The 27,376-nt window shown below is 40.8% G+C and overlaps 1 protein-coding gene across 2 annotated transcripts in view; it reads left to right on the forward strand.

The window, feature by feature from the left end:
* Positions 1 to 27,376, forward strand: part of DPP6 (dipeptidyl peptidase like 6) — a 486,394-nt gene that overhangs the window by 24,697 nt on the left and 434,321 nt on the right. The window contains exon 1 of one of the 2 annotated variants that reach the window (XM_052692601.1): positions 24,827 to 24,988. The exons of the other annotated variant lie outside the window; for it this stretch is intronic. Within the exon in view, the coding sequence (XP_052548561.1) occupies positions 24,938 to 24,988 (51 nt within the window). The 5' untranslated portion in view covers positions 24,827 to 24,937. Of the gene's footprint in view, positions 1 to 24,826; positions 24,989 to 27,376 lie in introns of those variants that run through there. 2 annotated transcript variants of the gene reach the window in all.

Below are 27,376 nucleotides of genomic sequence, written 5' to 3' on the forward strand. Positions count from 1 at the left end.
GTGCTGTGACAGTCTATGTATTCAAGAGACAGCTTAAGGAAAATTCATTTCTATTAATAGTAGAAGAATGGATGTGAAGAGACCTGAATGAGATGCACAGCATTTCAAGAGATGGAGAAAATAATGGGTGTCAAAAAACTGAATCAGGCTGCAAAACAATGCACAGAAAGGGATAGTGAAACTCTGAAGAAAGACTGGTGAAAGGACAGCTGCAGCTAAATAGTGATGGGGAAGAAAGCTTTTTCTATGCAAACTGCAGCAACTCTTGTCTTTAAATCAGTTTAAAATTGCAGTGAGATTCGAGATACATAGAGGAAAAAACACAGCATTTGTGTAAAAGTAATTAGAATCAGTCTTCTTTTTTTGGCCGTTTTGATTACTTAAAATGTTGTTATAGGAGAAAATCATCCATTTGGAATCATTTTTTTGTACATACTTTCTGTGGGATTCAGACTTCCACAGGGAGGACATAACCAGGCAAACTCATCTGCTGTAATATCTTGGCAGTAATGTCAAAGAGCTCCCTCAGCACCCCTCTAGCTACCAAAAAAGAAAAGGAAATTGATGCCATTTAAATGAAGATAAAACAAAACCTTGCGTCAAGAAGACATTTTGTCAGCAAAGTGAGTCCATTAGGAATTTTTGCTGTTTGTGCCGATTTTTTTTCTTAATGCTCCAATACTGTGGGTTAAAGAAACGTTAAAATAGGGAAGTGGACACATAGACGAGCTTTAAACAAAGATTAACATTTTGTGTGGTTAACAAAAATGTGCAGGGTGAACACATTGTGCACCAGAAGCATCTTGTTGTTTTTCTGATGCAGTTGCTTGCCTGGGGGCCAAATCATTTCTTCTGACTGAAGAGAAACTTCCACAAGAGTTAATTTCTGTGGCTGAACTGCTCACTAAACGAACTGGATTCAGGATGAGAAAAACCTCCCCAGGGTTGCTCATCACCAGCTGAGATGGAGCTGCAGGAAATGACCTTTTCTCTCTACTGTCAATAATATCTGACATTGACGCCTGGGTTCAGGGCATATATCTCATTTCCTCCATCAGCCCTCATAACTAGTCTGAGCCATCGTAAGATGGATTTCAGTCTGCAGCATATGATCCTTTCCTTTTTACATACTTTGGATTCTACAGCACTGTGGTGCTGGTGGAGCATCTCTTGCAGAAGGTGTGTTTGATACAACACCTTGCAGGATGTATGCACTAGCCAGAAAGGGATCCTGATTTGCAAAGTGGAAACAGCAGGTAAATAGACTGAAGGAAAACACAGGAATCTAGGAGCACACTGGCTGCTGTGTCTCCAGTGTCCACTACCATGCATAGAGAGGGAGGAGAGGTTATGGCATGGTCCTAATGAAAACAAAAGATAAATCATTTCCTATTTTTTTGCCAAAAGGGGGATTTGTTATTGTGAGCAGGAAAATCAATGTTTGGGTTGCATTTCAAGATGTAACCTTCCAACTGTGTTCCAGGAAAAAAAGATGTTTCTGGATGAGCAGAATAGCATCAAAGAAGTTTGTCTGATACCCACCAAAGCAAAACATCAAAGATTGCCCAAGTACTTGAATCAAAATGAAATTTTAATTTCTTTGGTTTTCACTTCCAAATTTCTGCAATTGGTTTCTGATGTTTTTGTGAGTTCTTATCAGAATTTCAGTCTTGAGTATTACTGTCTTTTGGCTCCTGGCATTGTTGAACTTGTAGATCAGGTCAGTTCCTAGCATAGCAACTCTACTTTGTCTATTTCATTCACCATGTTACTTGAAAATATATGGAAGAGCAACTTATCCTTTTTTTGCATTATCTAAATGTAGCTGTTTGAAGTTGCAGTGACCAATAACATTGAAAATATATCCCATATGCCTTTTGAGCTATTTGATCTGTTTGTGTGTGTGTATTTGAAGTATTTGGAGCTTGGTTCTGGAAACTTTGTCTCTTTTGTAAACTGGTCCAGAATGTTGACCGTGTCCTGGGCTGTGTCAAAAGCAGTGTGGTGATGCTGTGGATTAACCCAGCTGGTAGTTAATCATCACACTGTCGTTTGCTCACTCCTCTGTCCCTCCCAGTGGGTTGGGGGAGAGAAAGAAAAAAAAAACTAGTAACAAAGCAGAGTTCATGGGTTCAGTTCACTATTCACAGTTCAGTTCACAAACTATTCACTAAGCTAGAAAAAGAAGAGGAAAAACAAGATAATAGTCACGATAATATATATATATATATATATATATATATATATATATGGAACTGTTTGAGTGGGTCCAGATGAGACCACAAAGATGCTTGAAGGGCTGGAGCACATCTATGGAGATAGGTTGAGAGGATGTTTAGTCTTGAGAGGGACTCTGGTCAGGAAATCTAGTGACAGGACAAGGGTAATGTCTTTAAACTAAAAGAGGGTAGATTAGACACTGGGAAGAAATTCTTCTCTTATGTGGGTGAGGAGGCAAAAACTTCTTCCTGTTGTCACCATGTTGAAATGTGCCATGTGTTCTTAGTGTTTTATTTTTAACCAGCTTCTGACCCATGGCATTTCCTTCTCTGTCTGTGAGCCTGTAGAGCGTAATGCAAGTCTACTGAAGCTGATGTGAGTCTCTTTAAAGGCCTCTTTAAAGATTGAAACTATTTCCCTAGAAGACAAGGGATTTTCCAATAAAATAGAGTTGCTGTAATATCATTGTCAATCTTATCCATTCTGTTGCCAAGGCACTATATGACTACAGAGACCTCGTTTAATCCCTGCAAACTCTAGATGTATCAAGGGTGTTGATGGTAGTAAACTGAACAGGGCCAGGCCAGGGCCTGACAACTGCATGTGGTTGTTCTTGCTGTTAGGTTGTTAACACAGCCGTTGGCACAACTTTCATCTGTCACGATTCCCAGAAGTGTTCAGGCACAGCTCCAACTGTAGCAGAGGCTAAAGACCTTCATGGTGACTTGTCAGCATATGCTCCCTGTTTTGAAGGAGCAAAGGACTTCAGACTTGCATGGATGTGATCGTGCTGCATGGCCTCAGGACAGGAGGTCATCACGTGGCTAATTTTGTCTGCTTGCATAGATACAAGCATGCAAACTGGTAACGAACCAAGCGTTCCTGAGTTGTGTATTTTGCATAACTTGTGTACCACTGTGGATTGATTCTTAAGACAGTGTTTGATTTGGTGAGTGAACAGGATGTCAAGGCATTGTGTGCCCAAAGGAAGGTTGACAGAACTGGGACTGACTACTGGACTCTGACAGGCACAGAAGGAAATCAGTCTTTTTCTCCAGGTCACCTTCATAGTGAGGTCTTAATAGGTGCAGAACATCCCTTTCTGAGATCAGGATAGGGTTGTTCTCCAAATGATCCAGAATGATACGGGATGTTTAGTGGTTCTTTTAAAATTGATGGTTATCTTTTTCATTACGTGTAGGCAGTTGGCTAAAATAAAGATTATATCCTTCACATGTATACTTTGAAGGAAGAACCTTCCCCGAGGGAAAGACTGCACTGTGTGTTTCAGAACGTGTGAAAGAGCAGAGTCCTTCTTTCCAAGATGTATCAGTAGCCCTGCCTAACATTGAAAATGCCTTAGGTTGTAAAGGAGACTGGGAAATTAGACATTTCAGTTCATTGGACATATGTTTTTTGAAGTAGTATATCAAGTTACAGTAGTGCGTTTGCATTCCTTAAAATAGAGAAGATATAAGCACCTGTTAGTAGGTGGGATGAGAAGTTAATGGAATAGGTCTATTTGTGCCTTTCTCTGTGCTTCTTTACTGAGGCATCACTGCTTATTGAGGCTGAGGACTGCAGCTAGGGATGTGGCTAGCTACCTAATGGAGATGTCACCAAAGAGAGAGGCAGGAGAAGAGCTTTCTTCTGAGCTAGCTGGAAGTGATGAACAGCCAAAAATGAGTAATCAAGAAGAGCTCCTGTCTTCCAAAGTACCGCTTATCTCCATCTCTCAGAAATTTATGAACCACCTTACTTCACAAGTATCCATCAATTTCATCTGCTGATAGCTTGGTGTATAAAAAATGAAGCAAGAGGAAATGTTAAGATTAGAACTTGTAAGAAAAGCCTTGATGCTCTTCCCTTACAGAAGGCCAAGCACTTTCACATGGGTGGTGCTCTTGTCTTCAATTATCTTTGTCTTCAAGCTCAATTTCATTCTTTCTGGGCAGCACCATACCACTTTCTGCTAATGAGCTGTGTTGTTTGTGTGTCTTAAAATGTAACTGCTCAGTGCAGGGAACTTTTCTTGGTGTTTGGGAATTAGCTTGTCTGTCAGTGCCACTGCATGATGGAGTCACCCAGAAAAAAAAAAAAAAAGAAAAAAAAAGGCCTTCTGGATATAGAAACCCTAATATACAATTTAATGAGAAAGTAACACTTCAGTTTACCTAGGAACATAGGTCTGTACAGGACATTTGGGGTTAAGGCCTGCCCCCTCCATGGCCACCCTCTGCCAGACAGTCTCTTTCAAACAAATAAACTGATCCATCTTAGAACAAATTAGGTCGTTTGCTACCATTACTTCCTCTGGGACATTGTTCAAGAGCTTCAATTCTCTATTGCTTTGAAACATTCTTCTAATTTTCAGTCCCAGTTTGTTCATGGACAGTTTATACACATTTGTTCTTGTGCCAATGTTGTCCTTTAGCTTAAATAGCTCTCTTTCTTCTCTTGCTTTATTCCTTGACATATTTATAGGCAGCAGTCCTATCCCCTCTGAGCTTTTGTTTTACTAGTCTCAACGAGCAAACCTTGTCTCTTCCTGTAACAGACTGTGTCGGTGTCATTTGTCTTCATAGTTCTCAGCACCTGGTCTCGTCTGAATTTGTTTCACCTGTACTGGTATTGTGGCCCTACAAATATTTGATAATAATAGAGATATTTCTATCCAAAGTTCAATAAAAGAGAAATGATCTGTAGCAAATCTGCACCAAAAATGGGAATTGATATTTGGAGAAGATGAGATGGAAGTATTTTGGAGTTTGTTTCGAGCATAAAAAAACACAGTTCTGTACTGTAGGAAGCTTACACATTGCTTTCTCTCACTATCTGCATCAACACTGTGGCATTTTTTGCCTCTTGTGGCTGTTGCTTTCTTTTCCCAGGAACTTTCTCAGGCCACTGGTTTCTTTTTTCTTTTTTCTTTTTTAGTGTATCTAAGATAGACACAAAGGAAACAGTGAAGGGACCTGTGCATTTAGACACCACTTATCTCTTTGGCGGAGTATTTTATCATTCTACCCCATCTTCATGCATTGTGAAAGCCTCATTATTTGTTGTTGTAGTCATCACACTGTGTTTCAGGGCACAAGAACTAAAGATGTAATACAGTTTCTCTATCGCATACACCTGCACTTATACGCTCTCACACTCTTCTCTTTAGAAGAAGAAAAGTGACATTCATGGGTATCACTAATGGAAGAGGTCTGTAGAAAAGACTTAAAGTGTGATGTTTCAGGAGTGGGACATCAGGTTGTTCTGAAGCTAGTTAAGAAGTCATACACATTTCACAAAAATTCCTGTTATCATCTGTTATTCCTTTCTCTTATTGTGTTCCTGATGCACGCTATCATCAAATGGCTGTTTCACATATTTAGCATCTATTCAAATATCTGTTTCTCATCTAACATACTTCTCTATTCTGTTCCAAGCAGTTTCTAGGCTTTAGGAGGTCTCTTCATTAGAGATGATCAAAAACATTTTGAATTTAACAGCTATCAGGAAATTCATCTTAATCAAAGTAGACACATTTTGAAGGGGCAAATTGGTTTCAGCTTTGATACAGTTTTAAGTAGAGGAAAAATGTAAATGAATCCTGTCAGCTGTTTCATTTAAACATATGAAATGTTTTATTTTTACCGTTTTGATTAGTTTTGTTTTACCTGTGACACTGTCAGTCAAAACACTGTTCATATTGCCATTCATTGTGTTATATTTGTATTTAGTGCTTAATTAAAATGCTTTGGTGTGATCAGAACTTTTCTATAATGAAATGGGCTTTTCTCTTTTCTTCTTCAGAGTTTGGTGTTGATGAGAAATTGAGTTTGGCACTTTTCCAGAGCATCCTAGTTCTGGCAATAAACTCATAATGAAGCCTCTCTCCTTACTTTCATAGAGTCATAGAATCTTTAAGGTTGGAAAAGACCATGGCATGGAAGACTGAAACAGCACTACCCAGCTCTGGGTATTGATAATGTGGATTTAGCTTTCTTTGTCACCCAGTGCTCTGTGAGCAGTTTATTATCTGGAAGGCTGGAGAGCCCTGTATTTCATTGATGGCTATGCATCAAGTGTTTCCTTGGCTCTCAGGCTGTGCTCAGATATCTTTCAAAATTATGGTAAATATTGATTTAGTGCCCTGCTTAAACATGCAGCTCTGGCACAGACTTTTCAGTGAGTGTGACTGTGTCAAACAAGAATTAAATTCACAGCCAGAGTTCACTATAATCGCTGTCTTATTCATCTCATGCTTGCCTTCTTGCAAAGCGTTGTGCTGTCAAGTGTGGCTCTGAAGTACATAAATGAAATAAATGTATTAAAATGTTAAGATCCTTGACAGTGAAATATACCCAGACCCTTAATGCTGGAAAAGTCACTTTTGAAAAGTGACTATAAAAACGGTGTGTTAGGGCTGTGTCTCGGCTCCTGTCATCCCTTCCTCTGTTCTCAGGTTGTACCTCCCTTATTTGCTACTGGGGCACTTTGGGGAGCTGCTGCTGTGATGACCATTTTATCTCATACAACATCAGAAATAAGATGGATATTCCTAGAGAAATGCTGTTCTTGGGCTTGCCAGTGGAATCCTGATGGCTAGAGAGGATATGGTATAGCAGTTCTTTGGTGTTCTTTGGTGTGTGGTATCTGATGAGGAGTCCTCTTCACCGGTGATGGGCTGATAGAATGTCTATGGGAAGGCCAGCTTTGCTGCTAATTGCCAGAAAAGGCTGCAGTGATTTATGGAGTTGATGGTCTTCACAGAAAACTTTCACGTGTCCCTCTGAGAAGCTCTTTGATGTTACTACTTTGGGGTCTTTTCTAACTGGAGCTATTATTAAATAGGTTCTTAGCTCCTCAGGATGTGCTCCTTTGCCAAATTTTTCACACAAACACAAACTACGTATGTGTAACATGTTTGAGATGCTTGTCTTGAGTGTTTTGAGAGATGGGAAGGATTAAGCAGACTCAAAAAAAAAAAAAAAAAGAAAAAAAGAAAAATCTCTCTTCTGCTCCATAAGGTATCTTATGGTGCATAAATGAAATTAAAAATATTCTTCTCTTTGATGTTGCATAAAAGCTAGCCACTAGCCCTACTTAATGGCTATCGTCTCTAGGAATTCACATTACTAGAGGAATTAAATTCTCTTCATAAGAAACACACCACTGGCTGTACCGGATGTACAACTTCTGGCACTGAGGATCTTAACTCTGACCAATGTTTCCTGTGCTCTTAACTGGAAAGTTTCAGGATTGGCCCATCTCTTGGTAGGCCCGAGAGGATGTTTGTCTGACAGTGTCCACTGCCTGTACAGGGCCTTTTCTTGTTTTTTTCCTTTTATGACACTGAGACCTGCATTCACCAGTGGTTTAGTACTGAATGCTGCATCTCTTAGAGCTGCATATTTTGTAATCTGCCTACATGAAGTGAAACGTGAATGAAGCATGTCTGTTTTGTCTGAGACATGAGGCAAGGCACTGTGTGCACACAGCTGCTAATGGCTGGGGGGAGGGAAGAGGACATTGGTTTTAGAGGTGCCAGTTTAAGATGCTGATGGAGTGGGTGGCAGATTCAGAGAGACAGGTTGGCATCCCTGACAAGATCAGTGATGTGAGAGGTTAATTAGTGGTGGATGGCTCATTTAGAGCTAGGAGGAGCACCAGCTGGGCTGGTGCTGAAATGGATTTGCTGAAAGGACATTTACAGCTGAAACTAGATGTTTTGGTTTGTTCCTGTTGAAATAGTCTTGTCAGGTGTACTTTCCTACACAAACCTGATTAACTGTACTCTAGGGGAATTTGAATGTAAATAGTGTGTTTGTACGTATTTATACACGTGCATCCCATTGTTGGCTCCCTTGGGTCTTGGACTAACTAAGGATCTCCCAAGCGAGGATAGCATTGATGGTTCCTCAAGAATCACTATGAAGCTGGATTCTACTGAGCACACCAAGTATCAGATCAGTCAGATATTTAATCATGTACTGAACTTTTAGTATGGGAATAGTCCCAGTAGGCCAAAGCATGCTCATAAACATTTTTCTGGTCCATCAGATTGCTCAGCTTTTTTCAAGAGGAAGGCTGTAATGCCCAAAACTGCTCACAGTTAGTATTGATATTTGATACTGACAGTACTCAGACATGATGATGCTTTTCATATAAGCGCTTTAAAAAAGATCATGGTTTTGCCTCATGTTAGCAATGGTAAAGATCTTTTACTTAAGGTTACCCATCAACCAGTGGCAGATTTGCAAGTTAAGTTCAAGTGTCTTGAGCCATGGAGTAAGGTCAGTTGATCCTTCCTGAGGATCTACTGTCACATACATATGGTCCCTACTGTTGTTGCTTACGTTTTTTTGTAGATTTTTTTTTTGGCTCTACCGCTATAAAAAGTTCCTGTGTAAGGAATTATTAGTTGTCTTGGCCTCTGTATCTCTTGCTCAAAAGTATACTGGGTGACAGAAAGAGTGAACAGCATCCCTTCTTCCTTTGGTCTCTGTGACTGATACAGTCCTCATGCTATTTCTTGTGGGCATAAGCTTGTAGCGAGGTGGTGGGGCTCATCAATCTCTTTGAGGTTTCCAATAGGACCAGGAACAACATGGTGCTAACTTTACTACTCATAAGGAGAGTTGTTTGAGCTGGTTCCAAACTTTTTGGTTGTCTGTCAGATGGTTGGAAGCCTTCATTTCTGTGAGAAGAGGAGGACATGCACATGAATCATTCTTTCAAAAACAGGAATTGGACTACTGAATTCATCTGGCCAGGAGCATGCAAGACTTGCTGTGCTCACTGTGCTTGGCCATTAACAGCAGTGTAATTTTACTCTAGACACGAGAGATTCTTCCAGAAAGAATTTTCGAAAAAAAAAAAAGAAAAAAAAAAAGAAAAAAAAAAAAAAAAAAGAAACAAATCCTTGATTTCCTCAATATGCAGCAGAACCTAAAGTTGCAAGAGGGTGTTTCATTTCTACAGCTAAAATAAAGCAGCGCTCTTTGAAGCAGGTGTGCTGATACATTTTTAATAGGAGTAGTGAGGCTGTTCTTCATTTCTTTGTTACAGAAGTGAGCAATCTCCAGAACACAGTTTGATAATTACGCATTAATCATGTATTGGAATTAATGGCATAAAACAGTACAATAATGGAAAATATTCAAAATGTACATTGTTCCTCGTTGGTTTGTTGACTTCATAATAAATACCAATTTGGCTGAAGACCCACTGAATGGTAGGTGCAATTGATGCGGTTTCATCTTGTAAGTTCTGGTGCTGTAGGTAACTATGTATTTTTATAGGTTATCAAATGAAAGACAAACAAGACTGAAAACCTGCCGCTGACAGTTCTAGGTGCATTTTGAGAAAATACAGACTAAGTTTGCCCTCTACTGGATTGCAGAATTACATGGCTGACTTTATGACCATCTAGAGACGTTATGTGCTTGTTATTCCCAAGGTGGTTTTACATTACCTGACGTAACACATACCCATTTCTACCTCAAGAGTGTGGAATTTTCTGTGTCATCTTTCATTGGACACTTTTGTGTGAGATGCTTTTTTGTTAAGAGTTGTTTCTCTTAAAAATGACTGCATAGAGTGCTATCTTTGAATACTCTTCCTTTGCATGAAAACTTTCTGCAGTGGGAATAATTCTGAACATTGGGAATAAACTAACAGGATTGACAGGAGCCATCTGCATGAACAGATCCTCTCTTTTCCCTCTGACAGCTTGTTTCCAGCAAGGGCTGGGGTCTCCAGCAAGCTGTAGTCACAGCCAGTAAATGGCACCCAAGGGGCTGCAGCTCCTGCTCTTTCTCTGCCAGTCCTGCTGCCTGTCGTGTATTTACTGAACACTTTAGTATGGATGGAGCCACTCACAGCCAAGGCATGAGACTGTGCTGCATCCGATTCCTAATTGTGTAGTGGGATTTGGGGTCTTATTTGTCTTGTAGCTTTTAAAAGTAGTAGCAAATACATGTCTTTAACAGGCTGTATTTTGGGATCAGCTCCACAGTGGTGATATCCCGGAGTTATGATGCCATACCCAAGAAAGCTAATTTTCCCTACAACTAATCACAAGGTATATGAGGCCAGATGCTCATCTAATGTAAATCAGTATAAATTGTCTGTCCTGAACAGAGTTGTGCTCACTCATTCTGGCTAAGGATTTCTCATTTTTAATGTCATTTCTCATTTGTTGTTTTATTCTTTTGGATGGGCTTGTAATGAAAGTTTATTGGCCTCATCATGCCACTTTGAATTTCTGACCTTGTTCGTCATTTTTCGGTCTGCCGGGTTTTGTTTTACTACCATGAATGTTATGTCAAACCTAAATTAATTATAAAAAGAAAAAAAATGGCTGACTGGACAGTGCTCAGAAGATCTTTGTTCTGACCTTGTGTCCAGATTTCTTCTGTATTGAAGAAACACCATTCAGCACAGTAGGGCACTGATGTTGCTGTCTGTGGCAGTGCCAATATGTTACAAGCAGCTGATGACAATTTATAGGTTCCCTTTGCTGCTCTCCTCTAGCTCTTGGAGCACTCAACAGGTATATGAACCAGAAGGCCATGCTGAGAGCTGCTGGAAAAGCTCTGATACTTTTGCTATGAAGTTGTGTCCATGTCCTTGTGGAATGTTATGGTGAAAAATCATGAAATCAAAATGAAGCCAGAGAACCCAGTAGTTTTCTTGGTTTCCCCACAGTTCCCAGAGAGTCAGGATCTGCATTTTCTGTGAGGTAGAAAGCCCTCAACTTGACAAGATGATGAAGCACAGAGCTTACTTTTCTGAGATGTCTCCTCCATACTTAATGGTGAGTGACAAGCTCCTGGGCTCCCAAATGTAGCAGTGTAAATATCAGGGCAACCACTACAAATAACCCCAAAGCATGCTCTGCTTCCTGTTCACCAGTATGTGCCACACTATAGGCAGAGTTTCTCAGATTCCCAGTCAGTAGTGAAATGTACCTTTTCCAGACATATGAAGCTCCTTTCAATAGCATTATAATTTTGCAGAGCCGGCAGGTTGCTTATTTGTCATTATAGTTTTATGTATGGCTATCCTGAAAGAGGCATGGAGATTGAATATTATCTGGTGCTGCCCACCAGTCAAGACTAAATTTGGAGAGCAGGAGGAAGATGACATATCATGGAGCATCAGGTAATAGAAATGGAGATATTCCTGGCTGCCTGATTTATTTGTCCATTTATTTCACCATCCGTTTTGGAGCTAAAGTCCGTAGTAAAATGGGGTAAGCAACAAATGATCAGTAGTGAAAGGCATATGATAAATTAATGTGCCCATGGCTCTATAGCTCATGTCAGGGGCAAGCACATCCATGGCAGGCAGGAGAGAGTGCAGCTGCTTATGTTTGGGAAGAAGACTTTTAATATTTGAATGCCCAGTAGGTTGGACTAAGAGGATGACTGATGCAATGGAGAACCCACTAATTGCTCTGACCAGCAAAGGTGGAAAACCTCATCAGCCTTGGATTTCTGAGTCTATGTAGGTGAAGTCAAAGGTTGATAGTTCCCCCAGCAATTAATGTAAAGCTGTGAGGAGATCCCATACTGAATGTCCTGAATCCCACATGCCCTGAAATTTCATATTTTGGGAATCTTTGGGTCACGTTCTTTCCTCTTAATAAACAAGCAAGAACAGAGCATGTTGGTAAGAGCTGAACAGTTGTGTTATTGTGGGGGAAATTCTTTTATTGACAGTAGACTGTTAATTTAACTTTTGGTCTGTAACTGATGTTGTTGGGATAAATCCTGAACACTACCATGTTTGATTGTGCATGGCCTAAAAGGCAATGGAAGCAATGTGGCTTTGTTCCTGGGACAGCAGTCCTCTGAACGTTTGTTGTGACTGTTGCATGGGTTTCTGTTCTCAGGCTTGCAGAGTGTAGACCACAAATTGTGTTGATTCTGTGTAGCAGGACAAAGAGGGGGAGCTTTCTAGCTTTTCACAGGGGAAGCTTTTTAGCTTTTATGTCAACATCTGTTATTTATAGCTTTCCACCTGTAAGTCCAAGCTATTCATCAGACCAGTTGCCTGTCTAAGGCAGGCAGAAGGTCCCCTGTAATTATGGTGTCTGATTAATTTTTATGATGCTTTTCTAAGGATAATCCTGGAATAGAATCTGATTTTTTTTTTCCATGGACTGACATGCAGAGAAGCTGAGATCTGGATCCTCAAAGGTTTCTGGCCTTAATATCAGTGCTGTCAATAAACTAATTAACCTTAATTGCCCTGAACAGCCTCATTTTGGACCTTGGCCCATGGCCCAACAGCACCATTTAAGTTCAAGCATCATTTAAATTTGCCTGTGCTGGGTTGTCTCAGAGCCCACTGCTGTCTCCTGCTGTCCTGGCATGGATTGCCCACCCTGGTTACACCCCTTAATCTGCAGCATTAGTAGAGTATCTCCAGACCAGTCTTCTACTGGAGCTCTCAGAATGGATCAGAACCTGACACACCGTTTGTGGTTTTGTCACGATTTGTGACTTGTGGAGGTCACCTGTCACCACCCTGGCCCTGTTCAGGTGCTGTGGGACTATGCCCCATCTCCCTCAGCTCCTGGCTTATTCTGCCTTTGGAGCAGCTCTTCTTCAGCTGCTCCCTGGCAGTCAGCCTTGTTGAAGTCACTTATCCGTTTACAGATGTTTCAAGAACTAATCTATGTCCTGCCTGAGGCCATGGAGTGATATTAGGAGGCATGAGACATGTTCATTGAACCATCTTTTTTATGCTGCATCGATCCTGAGTAATTAATAAGATTTGCAAACTTGCGTGTTATTACTTAATTGCTTCTCTATTAATAAACATATTACAGTGTTTTAGTTCCTTTCACTTTAGAGTCTAGAACTATGCTGTCTGTGGAGCAACATGCAGATGTTCTCTTTGTTATAATGTCCCCTTGTAATGTTTATTTGGTAGATAATGACGTGAAGGTCTTTGTTGTTAGCTCAAGCCTTGCAGCAGCTCACTAAACATACTTTTGATAGACAAGGCAGAAGAGTGATGGAAAAATTTGGGAAAATGAAAGAAAATATAAAAGCATGATAATTTTCAAAGATAAGTCATTCAAAATATCTTGGGAGTAGGTGGGCACATACTGAGGAGAAGGGGACTTGGCTCATGAGCACATTGCATAGAAAAGGTCAGGGGGTTGTGTAGCATGTATCATATATGATATAAAGCCACTTCTGTTTTGTAATGCACATGAAAGGAGAGGAAATGCCTATGTCCATTTTACTTGGATGAGAGCCAGGCTCTAAATTCAGTTCTGTAGGTATTACAGAGCTAGAGCATTAACTCATTGAGTAGTCTTCCATTTTTGTTTTCATAAACAATAGCCATGGCATTGGAATGCAGCTGTGGGAGTTACGAAGGAAGGGAAATAATTTCTCTTGCATTCCATGGCAACTGCTAACATCTAATTTATACATTTCATAGATGACACAGAACCATATTCATCTGAAAATGGAGTATTTATTGTACAGGCAAGAGCAGACCAAGGAATGCCAGGAAAAAAAAAGAATCACCAAAATCTATATTCTGATCCCAAACTTAAAAGAATTCTTATCTCACAAGCAGCTCTGATTTCATGTTATTTTACAGAGAGAGAAGTAGTATTAGAACAATGGCGTAAATAGGCTTGATATTGCAGCTGATTAGGGAATAGTTCCTTCTCTTGTACCAGAAAGCACTCACTTTTTTTTTTTTTTTTTAATTAGAGAAAATGGCAGTGATTTTAAGAGAGAGCATGACATAACAACAGTAATTGCAAATTTCATCCAGCATTTGGATTTAAATCAATTTTTCCACTCTGACTTTGGCCCAGATTCTTAAGACCTGTTGTCATTTCAGAACTTGTTTTCTCTGCATTCTGGGAAAACAGAGAACACTTGAATTTCAGAGAGGCAGCAGGCATTTATGTGGAAGTGAATAGAAGACAGGAGAGGAAAAAAGTGTCTCCCTAAGGTTAGGATTTCAAACCACTTCTAACTGCAGCAGCAGATGAAGGAAGATATCTTTTGTGCCTCAGTAAAATGATGAGAAAGTAAGGTCGTTTTCGTCATATAAACTTCCACGTTCTTCCTCTCCTTGGCTCTTCAGGGTATCTGCATGTGTCTGACTTGGAAGATGTGTGTGGAGAAGATGTGAGAACCTAGAAGACTTTGGGACCCTAGTCTTATATAGTACTGTGAGAGCAAAGCAGCAATTTCCATGATTTCAGTTTTATATTCAAACATGCAGTCAGATTAAAACCTGAACAGAGCTATGGACATACTGGAAAATGTCCAACACAAGTTCACAGGGATGATGAAGAGACTGGAGCAACTTTCCTATGAGGAGAGGCTGAGAGGTGGGACTGTGCAGCCTGGAGAAGAGGAGGCTCAGGGGGGATATGGGAGCTTACCAATATTTATAAATTTCTGAAAGGATATTTACACCTCAGCCATTCAGTGATTCTATGTAAGTTCCACTCACGTCTTGGTTTAGGCCTCCACATCTTCCACTGGCCTTAATTCCTTTTGCCCTGTGTGTTTCCTTGTGAATACTAGGGTAATGTTTTCCTGACTCTATGGCATACAGGACTCAGCTTCTCTGGAAAACAGTGGCTTAATAAATACATAATCAAATATTTTCAAACTAAATAATTTTAAGATGGAATTTTTGCAGCTTGCTAAGTAAAGGTTTTCATGGCCAGAATTTCCTTTCCACAAAAACATTCATGTTTTCTTTTGAGAATATTTCTTCTCTTACTTGTATATTTAGGTTTTATTTAGAGAGGTGGAAGAGAAAAGATTTTTGCTGTCTTACAATCATGCATCAAATTTTCACATCCTTGTTTCTAGTAAAGATTTTTCTTCACAAGTCACATTATTCATTTATCTAAGGAGCCAGATCTATAGGAAGGATTAAATGGAATATGAACTCCCCTGATGCAAAATAGCTGCATTTCAAAACCAAGTTACTCAGTTAGAATTCTGGCTTACAGAAAATTTCACCGTAAAAATATATTCTTTTCTGTAAGTTAAGGTTTTAATCAGCTCTATTACAAAATGTTTTCCCTTGCAAAATTCATAGTGTCATTTATGCTGTGTGCTGATATTTAATAAATCGGTTTTGTTTTTCAGCCATGACAAGGAAAGATTAATTTTGTTGAAAAGGATGGTCTAATGTAGATGCGCTGTATAATTTGGATGATGAGTTCTTGGAGATACAGAGTAGCCTGTGTTGCGATCTTTTTATTGTTCAGTGTACTAATGGAGTTAAGTTATATTTACATTTTCTAATTATATTTTGCTATGCCAAAAAATTATACGTAAATATCTTCTAGCCACACCAACAACTGAGCTCTATTCCTCAGGAAAAGAAAACAACAATACAACTAAGACTGAAATAGAAAACAAAATAGATAATGAAAGCCCATTGCAATCACAAGATCTTCATATGGCATGCTAGTCAAGCCTCCTGCTTTTCACCACATCCTTGCCATGGCCTTTGCTTGTGTACTGAGCTCACTGCTCAAAGTCTTCTGCCAACAACCTTGGCCAGGATCTCTTGCTCACTGCTGCTTTGGGAAACTGTCCTCACAGCCTTCTTGATGTGGGGATCAGCAAGCAAATGTGCTTGCTAGAGGCTGTAGCACACAAAAAGCTGTTTGAAATAATGCTCTCACGTGCCAGGTGTGAAAGAGCCATCAAGGCAAGGATGTGTGATCAGATCCCACTGTATGCCATCTTCTGTCAGCACGCTGCAAGCACGAAGTCCTTTCCTCTGAAGGGATGGTTGAAACTTCAGTGTTCTTGTGTGGAAGTTGGTCTCCTGGAAGGTGGTTGGGCTGCCTGGGTCATAGTTCCTCTGGGGTAATTACAGAGAGGGTGGGACAGAACATTGACTGGGACACATTTTTTTTCTCCTTCCTTTCTCTACAATACTTGGTAAGGTTGGTTATTTCTTTATACACATTATATCTACCTAAGTTGACTGAGAGCCAAAAAAGCTCCAACTTACCTTCTCTGGATAAGTTTCTGACAGTTGAAATTTGTGAGACTTCTTACAGTTAGCGAATTTAGCTTGTTGTTTCATATCAGCATGTCTTTGTAAAACAAGGATGTCATAGTTTTTTCTTTTTAAAATTTTTTTCTAATGAAACTTCCAGTGTTCATGCTTTATGGGCATTCATTTATTTCAATTATCTCTTTTTTCCTTACTTACTGTTTCCCCTAATTTAAATGATAGCATGCATTAGGAAGCAAACTGAGAAGATGTATTCATTTTAGTGTCCAGTAAAATGAAGCTTATGACTATATCTCATAGTGAAAATGATGGCTAAGGCAGGCTTGCACTTTGGTGGTGCTTCCCCAGCTGATAAACTCATCAAGAAAAAAAAAGAGAGTCTCTAAAGCTCCTATTGCTTTAACTGTTTAACTGTTGGAACTGTTGGTTCCATAGCAGGCAGCACTCAATCTTTAATTGAAGATAAAGTGATGATGTTAGTTATCATGTGCCTTCAAAGTACCCTGACTTGAGGCTGAAAACTTACCAAAGCAATTAGATTGACTGTGCCGAAAGATTTGGGCATTTGGATACAATCTCTTAGTCTGGATCCATCTTGCTATTATACTAGGGGGAAAAAAAAGTAATTGTATATTTATGTATATATTTATTATATTACTGAATAGAAGTCAGGGCTCTGTTTGCTCAAGCATTTTGGAAATGTAATAAAACGCCACACGTTTACAGACTCAAATAATACCAGTTAGGTGATCAGCAGAACAGATTAACTAAGTCCTTGACTTCAATGCCAACCTAGCAACTTGTGCATATTAACAGAAAGTAGACATTGTAGGATTGTATCCCTTATTTGAAAGGATTTACATACCTAATCTGAAATAATTGAGAATTTCATCCTCGCTTACCTAGGAAGAATAAATTGTGTTACAGTGCCTCTATTGCAGGAGTTGGCCATCTATTGTAAAAATCCACTGAAAGTCCACTGAATAGTAGAGCAAAAAAAATATCTGCAGATGTGGATGCAGTAGGATGCACTAATATTATCCTCAAGGTGAAGAGAACTCAGACTGAATTGACAGGCTTATATCAACCTCTCATCACATAAAAGGAGTAATGCAATTAGATGCAGTCTTATTTTGTTGAAATATTTTTATCAGGCACAGAGTGTTATGAGGTGATACAGATAATTAGCAGAGAAATGTAATCATCTGTATCACAATGGAAGAAAAAAAATTGGTTCTCTAATCAAAACATAGACTCACCTGATTTGAAATTAGAATGTTTTAGTATGTCTCCCAGGCTAGAAAGTTTAGCTAGAAATTAATGGGAGTTGGCAAGCATTAAATTATCTACCTATAAGATCCTGTACTGTTTCATGAAAGAAATAGAAATGTACTGATACTTACAAAAAATAAAAAGCCTTCTCTACAAGACTGCAGCATTGTTGTTCTTAACATATACCAAAGCTAGGATGCCTTGTGAGCAATAACCTGCCAGTAGGTCATTTATTAAAAAGAATGTTCATTCTTGGGTAAATTGGGAACTGTACTGTTTTTTATTATTATTCATTTTATTATTATTATTATTTAACCGATAGTGAGCTTGACTTATGGTGTTTCATGTTCAAGGAAATTTTATGGTTGGAACCTGGTCATAGCTATGAGATTCAACTGCAGGACTTCCATTCAATTCATAGAATGGAATCATAGAATCATAGAATGGCTTGGGTTGGCAGGGATCTTAAAGCTCATCTAGTTCTAAGTCCCTTGCCATTGGGGGGGGGGGTTCATTGAGATGAACTTGCTTGAATCTTAAGACTTGGCATTTTCTAGCCATTATGTGAGATTCTCTTGTCTTGCGGGAACTGTGGTTTTGATATCTTTCCAGTTCAACTGCAGTCACTGTCAGCAGTAAACACTTGAATGAAGGGGCTCATGCTTTTTGCGTCCTCAATTTTCATTACAGTATGTAACTGTCAAAATGGCAGTGAAATTAAAATTGCTCCAGAGGGTGAAATCCATTGCATGACAAAATTTTACTTTTTAACACAAGTCTGTCAATGTTTTCAATTCAGTGTTAATGAGAAATCTTAGTGCACACATTGCTTTCGGCAAACTGTGCCTTAGTTACCCTTCCATGTATTTAGTATGTATTTTAAACTTTGAAGCACCTTCTTATTCTGGGAGAACTAGGTAGCACAGCATACTCTTAGTTTAGCAGTGTGATCAGTTGCTTACACAGTGAAATTCATGAAGTCTAACTGGAAATTCAAAGTCCATTTAATACTGAAAATACTTGCTAAAATATATGAATATGGTGCACATCATTTCTACTACGGAACTTGTGGTTTTTAAAGTTTTAAACGTATTATCTCTGTTTAACCAGAAGCAGTATATGCCTGGAAAGCAAGATCTCAGACTGCTTCATGTTAATGTTTTCTCATTGTTACTAATGTGTCTAATGATTCTGCCTAGATTTTCCTAGCATTCACATATATTTAAATTTCATAGGCCATTTCATTATGAAGAAATTATATTCTGAATTCATTTCCTCCTTCTCTGAATCCCTTGGCAACTTCAACAGTCGATTTCATTCATGAAAAAGTAATTATTTGAATTCTGTGTATTTTTAGCTTTTATTCATGGAGTTTAGAAGCTGGAAATGTGAAGAAAGAGAAGCTTCAAAGGGGAATCTATAGTTTTTAGTAGCCGTCCTGGATCCTACTGTCCTAGCCTGCAGCTGTCCATGTTGCCTTATGCCCAGGCTGTGCTGTACGTATAGTGTGTGGTCTATACACTCTCCTAGCAAGAAACCTCATGTGCTTCATATGGGCATATATGTCCATATGTACTCATTTGAGTCTCTCTCATTTTCTGTGTGCTGTATTAATGCCACAGGCGTACTTCCTAGAGGTCTGAGGCACGTAGATATTAGACAGCACCAAAGAATGGTATTCAGTTCAAAATCCGAGAAATATTCTTACGTTCTACTACTAATAAGGTTATAATCTGGGACGTGTGGGCAAGTAACTCTATACATCCATTAGTGCAGTGGATCATAGTGTGAGATCTACCATCTCATACCATTTTATGAATTGCACTCCAAGGTCTTGTCTGTAGTTGAGATGGCAGCGTAACAGCATGAAAGCAGCGCTCCATGTGAGCCTGTAAGCTCTGTGGTTTATCATGGACTGCAGGAATACAAGCTGGAGATCTTTGTAGCAATGTTATGGTCTGTTTGCAGCTGAATAATTCACTTGCAGATAGTGGGGAGTTGACTGCATTCCAGGTAGCTGTCTGGAGGTGATGCGTCTCAAGTCACATCCCTGGTGAATCTAATGAATTACCTTGCTTTCTAAGAGCTAGATGTCAAAGCTAGTGCATGGTCATTTAGTGTCTGAATAATATCACTGTTTCCCCCAGAATGGAGTTAATACGTGCCAACTGAACTGTCCAGCTATACCTTGAGAAAATTCATTCTTACTGCTGTAATAGGAACACATTAGTGAGTTTTTCTCAAATGCAACATGTTTCAGGTATGTTGTTGCAAAGTCCCCAGGGACGTGAAGTTGCTTAGTTCTGCATCTCAGTGGATGAGGCTGTGCTTCTACAAGGAGAAGTGAATGGCCTCAACCAGAGAGGTAAAGTGGAGGTCATGGGGAGAATGTCACCATCTGGCACAATTTTGGCAGTAGCACCACAAATCATGTGGAAATTCAGTGGTTCCTATCACATTTGTTTTTCCTCAGAATATCTGAGATAACTTAATTTCCCCATTTTCAGCTATTTCTCTCCTGTTTGGGTTAGCAGAGATGGCTTAAGTACCTTCATGCAGTGAGAAGTAGGGAATGTTGTCTTTTTAGCAGCAGCTGTTCTGTCATTATTCTAATTTCTTGAAGAATTAGGGATTCTCAGAAGTACTTTTTTAATCTTTATTTAACATTATAATTGCTTTATCTGTCTCTCTAATGTATTTTCTTTGCAAGAAGGAGCAATCACTACAGCTGTCCTCATGTTTTTGTTTAAATACATAGGCAAGGTTCCAGCATAGTTTGAGTACAGGTTTTTCAGAATAGACATGCTGCATGTCTTGGCTAGCAGAATGCTCAAAAATGGTCCACTTTAGTAAGAAAAGAAGAGGTTTCTTGCTGTAATTCTCTCTCCACTAGTGTGGACCATTATTGAACTATTTACTATTCTGTCCCTGGCTTCCATTAGGTTTGCAGTGTTTTACACTCAATCATTTTACTTAAGGTATCAGCAATCCCATTCCTTTGTATGCTTTAATCAGTAGCAAATCAAGTACTACAGGTGATGTTTTGTTTGGTGATTATCTCCTTTCCTTGATGCTTGGTCCAGATCTGGGCTCTCAGTAAAAGACAGACAAATTGAAGCAAGTTCAGCAGAGACACTGAGGTGGTTGGAGTCTGAGGGTCTTAGCCCTTGAGGCCGAGGGAGCCAGATTTGTTCAGCATGATGAAGAGATGGGTTTGGAGGAACATGAAAGAAGCTTTCCAGTCCATTAGGGAGGTTATCAAGAAGGTGGAACCAGATTCTCTCCAATTAGGCAGGGCAGGAGAATAAGAGGCAACAGGCCTATGCTGAAACGACAGCGGTTCAGATGGAGTATAAGCACTGTTTTTTGTTTCACATGAGGACAGTCAGTTGGAATGGGTTGCCCAATGAGGCTGTACAGTTGCCATTTCTGGAGGATTTCAAGATATGACTTGATAAAGCCCTCAACAACCTGGGCTAACATCAGAGATGACCCTACTTGAGAAGGTGATTGGGAGGTCAGAGTGATCCAGCCAGAGTGATCCTCTGATCACAGGCATTTGGGTTGGGTTCCCTCTCAGCAGTTCTGTGACAATACACTAGCACAGAGCTTGTCGGTGTCTCAGTTGGTTATCTGAAATTCTAGAGTTATTTTAGATTTAACACTAGGTAAATATTTCAAGTTCTGCATAGTGTGTTCCGATGGAAAACTGGTGCGTGGCAGAAAGTGCAAATAGACTTTTCTAGAGCTCAGTTGAACTGACTGGCCCCCAAAAATGAATAAATATGCACAGTGCTGTGTCCTGAGTCTGCTGGGATGTAAAGGACAGGAAGAACTGGTGGAGTTGTAGCATGACTTTGAATTATCTTAGAAAGCATAGTCTCAAAATGAGACTGAAGAGAATCCTGAGCACAGACTTGTTGGATAGGCTGAAAGGAAGGAGATGGAATTCTTACAAATGGGTTTGAGAAGAAAATGCTGCTTGTTATATTTTGAAATTACATAAAGTTTTTTATTGGGGAGAAGAAAAAGTAACCGTAGTTTAGGGAGAAATGGTGAAGTCCTGATAGTCTCAGAAAGGACTTTCAGTTCAACAGCTGTTGTATTTTTCTGTGGTCTTATATCCTTAAAATACTTATTTAAAAATACTGAATAAAAGAAAGTGTGTGCTATGCAGCCAGCTAATATTGTGTGAAATTAATTCTTCTTTTCAGAAGGACTGTTCCCAGACTTGTTTTGGCTAGTGAGAAGGGGAGCCAGCATCAAATACAATGAATGGGTTTTCTTTAATAAAATAAATTCTCCCACTCTCTTATCATGGTTTTAAATAAAGTACTATCAATAGGATGTAAGCATTGTAGGCTGTGTTCCCTTTCAGATAAAGAAAGTCTGCATCAGAGTGCTGAAACCTACAAAGAAAAAAATTTCTATAAGGCAGTTTTTTTTTTCATGTATTGCATTCGGTGATAGAGGTAAGAAAAGTAGATTTCCTCAAAATAACCTATAGAAATGTTGGCACATGAAGATGGCATTTTGTTTTTGTCAAAGTACCTGAGATACAGAGGAAATTCCTGGATCAGGTATAAAAAGAAGCCCGAGGGTTTTTGTCCCAGTATGTACCTTAGATAGAAATAGATTGGCAAATACATTGGTATCATATACATATATATAAGTGTACAGTCATTTCACTTAAGATCTTGAGGTTGAGATCCAGCTGAGTCTGAGCTGAACTTCCATATGTTTGTATCAGAAGTAACTCTACTGACAAAGGAGGTACGTTGAGTTTAAACCAACAAATCATGAATTCTGACCATTTTCCACTAATAGAAAGCTTGACGTGTTTAAGAAACATTTTAGTTTTATATTGAGGTTCTCTGGGGTGGATTTTTGGCCTTAATTTCAGGATGACCACCAGCAAACAGTTTAGCACCATAAGCCATTACTGTCTTTGGTTGTAGGGTGATTGGTTATCTTTCTGCATCATTAGAAGTCAAAAATGTTCCCTACAGAAATGTGGAAGAAATCTCAGGTCCTTCCTGCATTAAACACCATGGTTGGTGCTTAATAATAATAATAATAAAAAAAAACTCCTCAGCAATGGAATGGTGTCAAAGGTGAAACTAAGCCTTTTGCTTGAAGTCTTGACTTTAAACAAAGTTATTTTAATCAAGGCAATTGCCGTGGTTTTGCCAACAATGAGTAATTTAAATGAAGACAGTCAGGCAAACCCAGTAGCTGCATCATGCCAAAGCTGAGGAGAAAACATCCAAAAGATGCTATTGCCAGAGTTCAATATATGGTAAGTAATTGTATTGATATATAAAGTAAAGCAAGAGGCAAATGGGACTGCTAACTGTGAAGTGGGTAACAAATGTTCTGCATTCATACATAATTAAAACACCTGAGGGTAAAATACTGAGATGCAACAGGAGCTGCTTGATAAAAGAAAAATTGAAGAAAACAAGAGACAAGAATTTGGGAAACAAAATGAAGAGCTTCTTACTCAAGATGCACAGTGTGTCAGGTGTATGCAATTCTGAAATAAAGATAACAGAGAAGATAATAGAGACTTGCAAGTGCAGGGTGACATTATTGCAGAAGAACTCACCCAGGTTGATCCTCAGGTTTTCTGTTTCCAATGGATGACCATTGCCCATGAGAAAACAGTGTTACATGCCGTGTAGGACCGGAGTTGTAGGCACTACAGATGAGCACAACAAAAGTCTCCATGAATAGAAGCGGAGCTTTTACTCCAGCCTTTGTCTTGGTTAAACTTTGGATGACAAGAGAGTTTCTGGCTTCTTCTGCTTTTTGTTCTTGGTTTTCTTTCTCAGCTATTTAAGCAAATCACTTCCTCCCTTGTCAGAGTTTTTTTCTCCTCTTTGGAGCGTGCAAGTTCATAAGCAGCTGTGTCCATCCCACATGAAATCGATGGGCATTCTGGCCTTGTCTGGTATTAGATATGGACGTTGGCAGTCCTGCCTGGGGCAGGTGGGTTGGATGTTGATGATCCTTGAGGTCCCTTACAATCCAAGCCATTCTGTGATATCTAATTCTCCTGCAGCTGACAATCATTATTTCTGAACAAATTGTACACACGTAATAAAAGAAGAGAGAAAATAACACAACTCTTCAGGAAGGAATGTTCCTGACTGAGGAACCTGCTGAGGTGTGAGCCTTTGGGATGAGTGGCATGGCTGTCTCTGGAAAGCCACACTGAGAGGCTTATTCCCACATTGATGGCAGGAAGGGAACATCTTCCAGTGGCCACTGAGCAGGGCAGCTTTGGTGGGGGACGAGGGGTCATATTGGTGAAAAACAACAGGAAAACTGAATAGGAATAAAGGGTGTGGTCAAGGCTTGGTTGCAAACGTGGGGGCTGTATCCTTCCACGTGCATTTCTTCTCTGAAAGAGTGGTAAGGCACTGGAGCAGGCTGTCTAGGGAAGCGATGGAGTTCCTGTCCCTGGAGAGGTATTAAAGAAGCACGGAGCTGTGGCACTGAGGGACATCTTTTACTGGGCACGGTGGTGATGGGTCCAAGATCCGATAATCATCTTAGTAGCCTTTTCCAACCCCGTGTACAGCCTCGGGGGCAGCTCGCCGGGAACGCCCCAGCCCCACACACTGCGCCGAGGGGCTCCGGGCAGGGAGTTGCAGAGGGGCCGCAGTCTTAGGAACGCAGAGTGCTGTCCCCGCTATAACCCGCGGTGCTTCCATTCCCCACCCTCCCTGCATCAGCCGTGGCTTGGCCTTAGCCGCTGAACAGTTAATGCTGTGAGAAGCGGCTCCGATCCCCCGGTCCCCTCCTTCCCCCTCTACAACCCCATCCCCGGTTCCTGTTTGTAAAACGCGTGGGCATCTCTCGGGAAAGCAGCGAGCCGGGCACGGCCAAGGAAGTGAGAAAAAGCATCACCTCCTTCCCCCCACCTCCGCCCTTTCCCGTCTCCTTTTTATTTATCATTTTCTCCCCTCCAGTCTGCGAGCGGGATCTTAACGGGGGTGTGGAGGGCTTGGTGGGACCCTCCCCCACCCCCGGGCATGGCCACAGCGAGGGGCGGGCGTGCGGCTCTCTCCTGCCCGCCCCACCGGCACCTTCAGGGCAAGAGCTGAAGCTGGGGGGGAGAAGAGGCGGATCTGAGCCTGGCTGTCCCCCAATCCTTCCTTCCTTCCCATCCGATAGGAGTTGTTTTATTCATTTATTTTTTGGTGGGGGGAACGGGCAAGGAAAAATTTATGAAAGGGTGGGGAAGGGAAAAAGCACGCCAGCATCCTCCCCCTCTGCTACTCGTAGTTCCCTCCACTCCACACTAAAAAGCCATCGCAAGTGCACGCTGGTTCTTCGCTAAAGTGATCCAGCCGCTGGATTAAGTAACTCTGGGAGAGCAGCGCACGCACATACACACATAGCAAAAATGAAGGAAAAGGCAATGTTTCAAACCGCTAAAATGCAGGGGAACATGATGGTAAGTGGCTGCTGCCGCCGCCTCCAATGACTGTAAGTAAGCGGTGGGGTCCCTGCTCGTGCTCGGTGCTCCCACACCCCCGACAGCCCCCTGCACGGTCGCTGCGGGGCCCCTTTGTGTTGGGGGGGGGAGGAATCCAGCGAGGGGCTATCTCTGCTCAGCGCCCACTGCTCGGGGGGGGGGGGGGGGGGGGGCTCGGGGTGCGGAGGCTGCGGTGATGTCCCTCTTTAGGAGGGGCTGTGGTGCAGAGGAGGCTGTGGGTCTGTGGGTCGGTACCACACTCTGGCACTGCCAACTTCGATAAGTTGATATCTGTGGTGTGTGTGCGTGTTGGGGGATGTGGAAGTGGGGGGTGGTTTGCCTCGTGTTTCATTTGGCGTTAGTATTGGTAATGCTTACTGTGGTGTTGGTTTTTAAGAAACCTGCTTGGGATGCTTTTAAATCAGCTCCCTCCCTTGAGGTGGGGGGAAAAAAAAATAGTAATAATACCAATAAAAAGCCAGCTGCTCTCTCGGAGGAAGTGCTGGTTGCCATCTTGTGCTGATGGAAATATATTGGTGTGTTTTGCCCGCCAGCTTGACCTGCTGGGGATACCGGGGGTGCGGTGTGCTCTGTATGCTCCAACAGCTGGGGTTAGCAGAGGTGTAGGTTGTCTGCAGGGCACTTTACTGCCAAAGCTACTTCCCCGATGTGGAGGGGACCTGTTGGTCTCCTGTCCCCTCCTTCTGTCAAGAGAAGTGCTCGGATTTTGCCCACCGTTTGAGGGGAGATGTGTGTCATACAAATGGTTGTATCTGTCTCTCCTGTGCTTTGGGTTGACGTGTTCAAGAGGTGGCCAAAGTATTCTCCATCCTTTAATTATAAAATGCTTTGCTGGCTTTTTAAGGATATGCCTCCTTTTCCAAATCCAATAATGCTGCTTTCTCTAGCATTGGTTTTTAAGAGGAAGGTGCAATGCTATGTGACCTGTGAATTCAACTAAGGGAACTGAATGGGAACTTCTGCAAACATTTTTCTAGGAGAATTGCACAGAGTGATTGTATCATATTCCTTTCATTATGCTTCTTAAATGCCTGGAAATATTGCAGTGCTTCTGGTGCTGCAACTTTTGTAACATGGGGAAACAGAGGTCATTATTTGCTTAAGTTGCTGATCCTAGAGGTCATTGTAGTTGGTGAGGATGATGTACAATGCCACTAAGAAGAAATAATTAACGACTTGAGATGGCACTGTGTGTTTAAAGTACAGGATTCACCTAATTTGCATAGGCAGTGTCCTGTGTAATTGATAAAACCCTCACGCACGTTTCCTTGCTGGTCTCTGAAGTCGGGCATGGTGAGCAGGCAGGGATTCCCCAGTGCTGCTTCTGCTGGGGTTTTTGGTCAGCAAAATGGATCCGCATCCACACCCCTCTGTGAGATGAGCACAGGCAGGGATGATTGATCTGCACGCAGAGCTGTGTGCTGGGGGCTGTCCACAGTACAAAACCTTCTTCCAGAGACCATAGTTTTTAGCTTTGGTTCAAATAGGGCAGGATCCAGCTGCCAAGCTGCTGTGTCACAATTATCTCTTTCATACTGTGTGATACAGGGTGGTTTCCCTGACCTGAGTGCAGGTTTTCCTTTGTAGAACTCTTTTTAAGGGCACTGTCAATGAAATCTGCAGACAAGGAAGCTGTTACACTGACACAGATGATTTCTTTAATTCGTGCCTGTGTTTTTATGGGCCACCTGAAACACAGCTGGTTTCTATGCTGGTCTGGTCTGTAGTTGTGACTGGATCTGCAGTTCATTTAATAAGACTTAAATTTAGGTGAATATTTCAGCTTTAAAATATTTGGCGAGGTTTCAAGCTTCAAGATAAGAACTAATCCTCATATCTCAGGTGTACTTTCAATGAAAGTTCTAGCAAATAAAGATTAGTACTTTTATTGCTCTTTTTATTAAGTTTTATTTAAAAAAAATTAAACAGTAGTATATTTTGTTTTATCTATTTATCACTTTGTTACAACTAGTGTAGAGCCCTGGCACAGTCATGTCTAAGCCTGCTGTTGGGAGTGTCCTCTCCTATGCACCTGGCAGTCACTGAAGGTAGAGGAGGGATGTATATGGAGTCCCAGGGGCTGCTCTGTGCTGCACTGCTCTATTGCCTATCAGAACTTGAGAAATCATTGAAGATTCAAAGCCCACTCCTGTTTTCTTCTTTTTATTTATTTTTTTGGTCTGTTTCCTGGCAGTTTGCTGTTGCTTAGAATCTTGACAAGCTTCTAACTATGTATTGATTTTCTTCTCTTTAGAAATCTTCCTTAAACTGAGCTATTTCATTTTTAAAATGATGTAACACCAAGCAATAATGTGGGATGCTGCTCCCTGGCCACCCAATGGGCCC

The sequence above is a fragment of the Tympanuchus pallidicinctus genome, unplaced genomic scaffold (genome assembly GCF_026119805.1).
Source record: "Tympanuchus pallidicinctus isolate F22 unplaced genomic scaffold, pur_lepc_1.0 scaffold3, whole genome shotgun sequence".
In the NCBI taxonomy this organism is placed as follows: domain Eukaryota; kingdom Metazoa; phylum Chordata; class Aves; order Galliformes; family Phasianidae; genus Tympanuchus; species Tympanuchus pallidicinctus.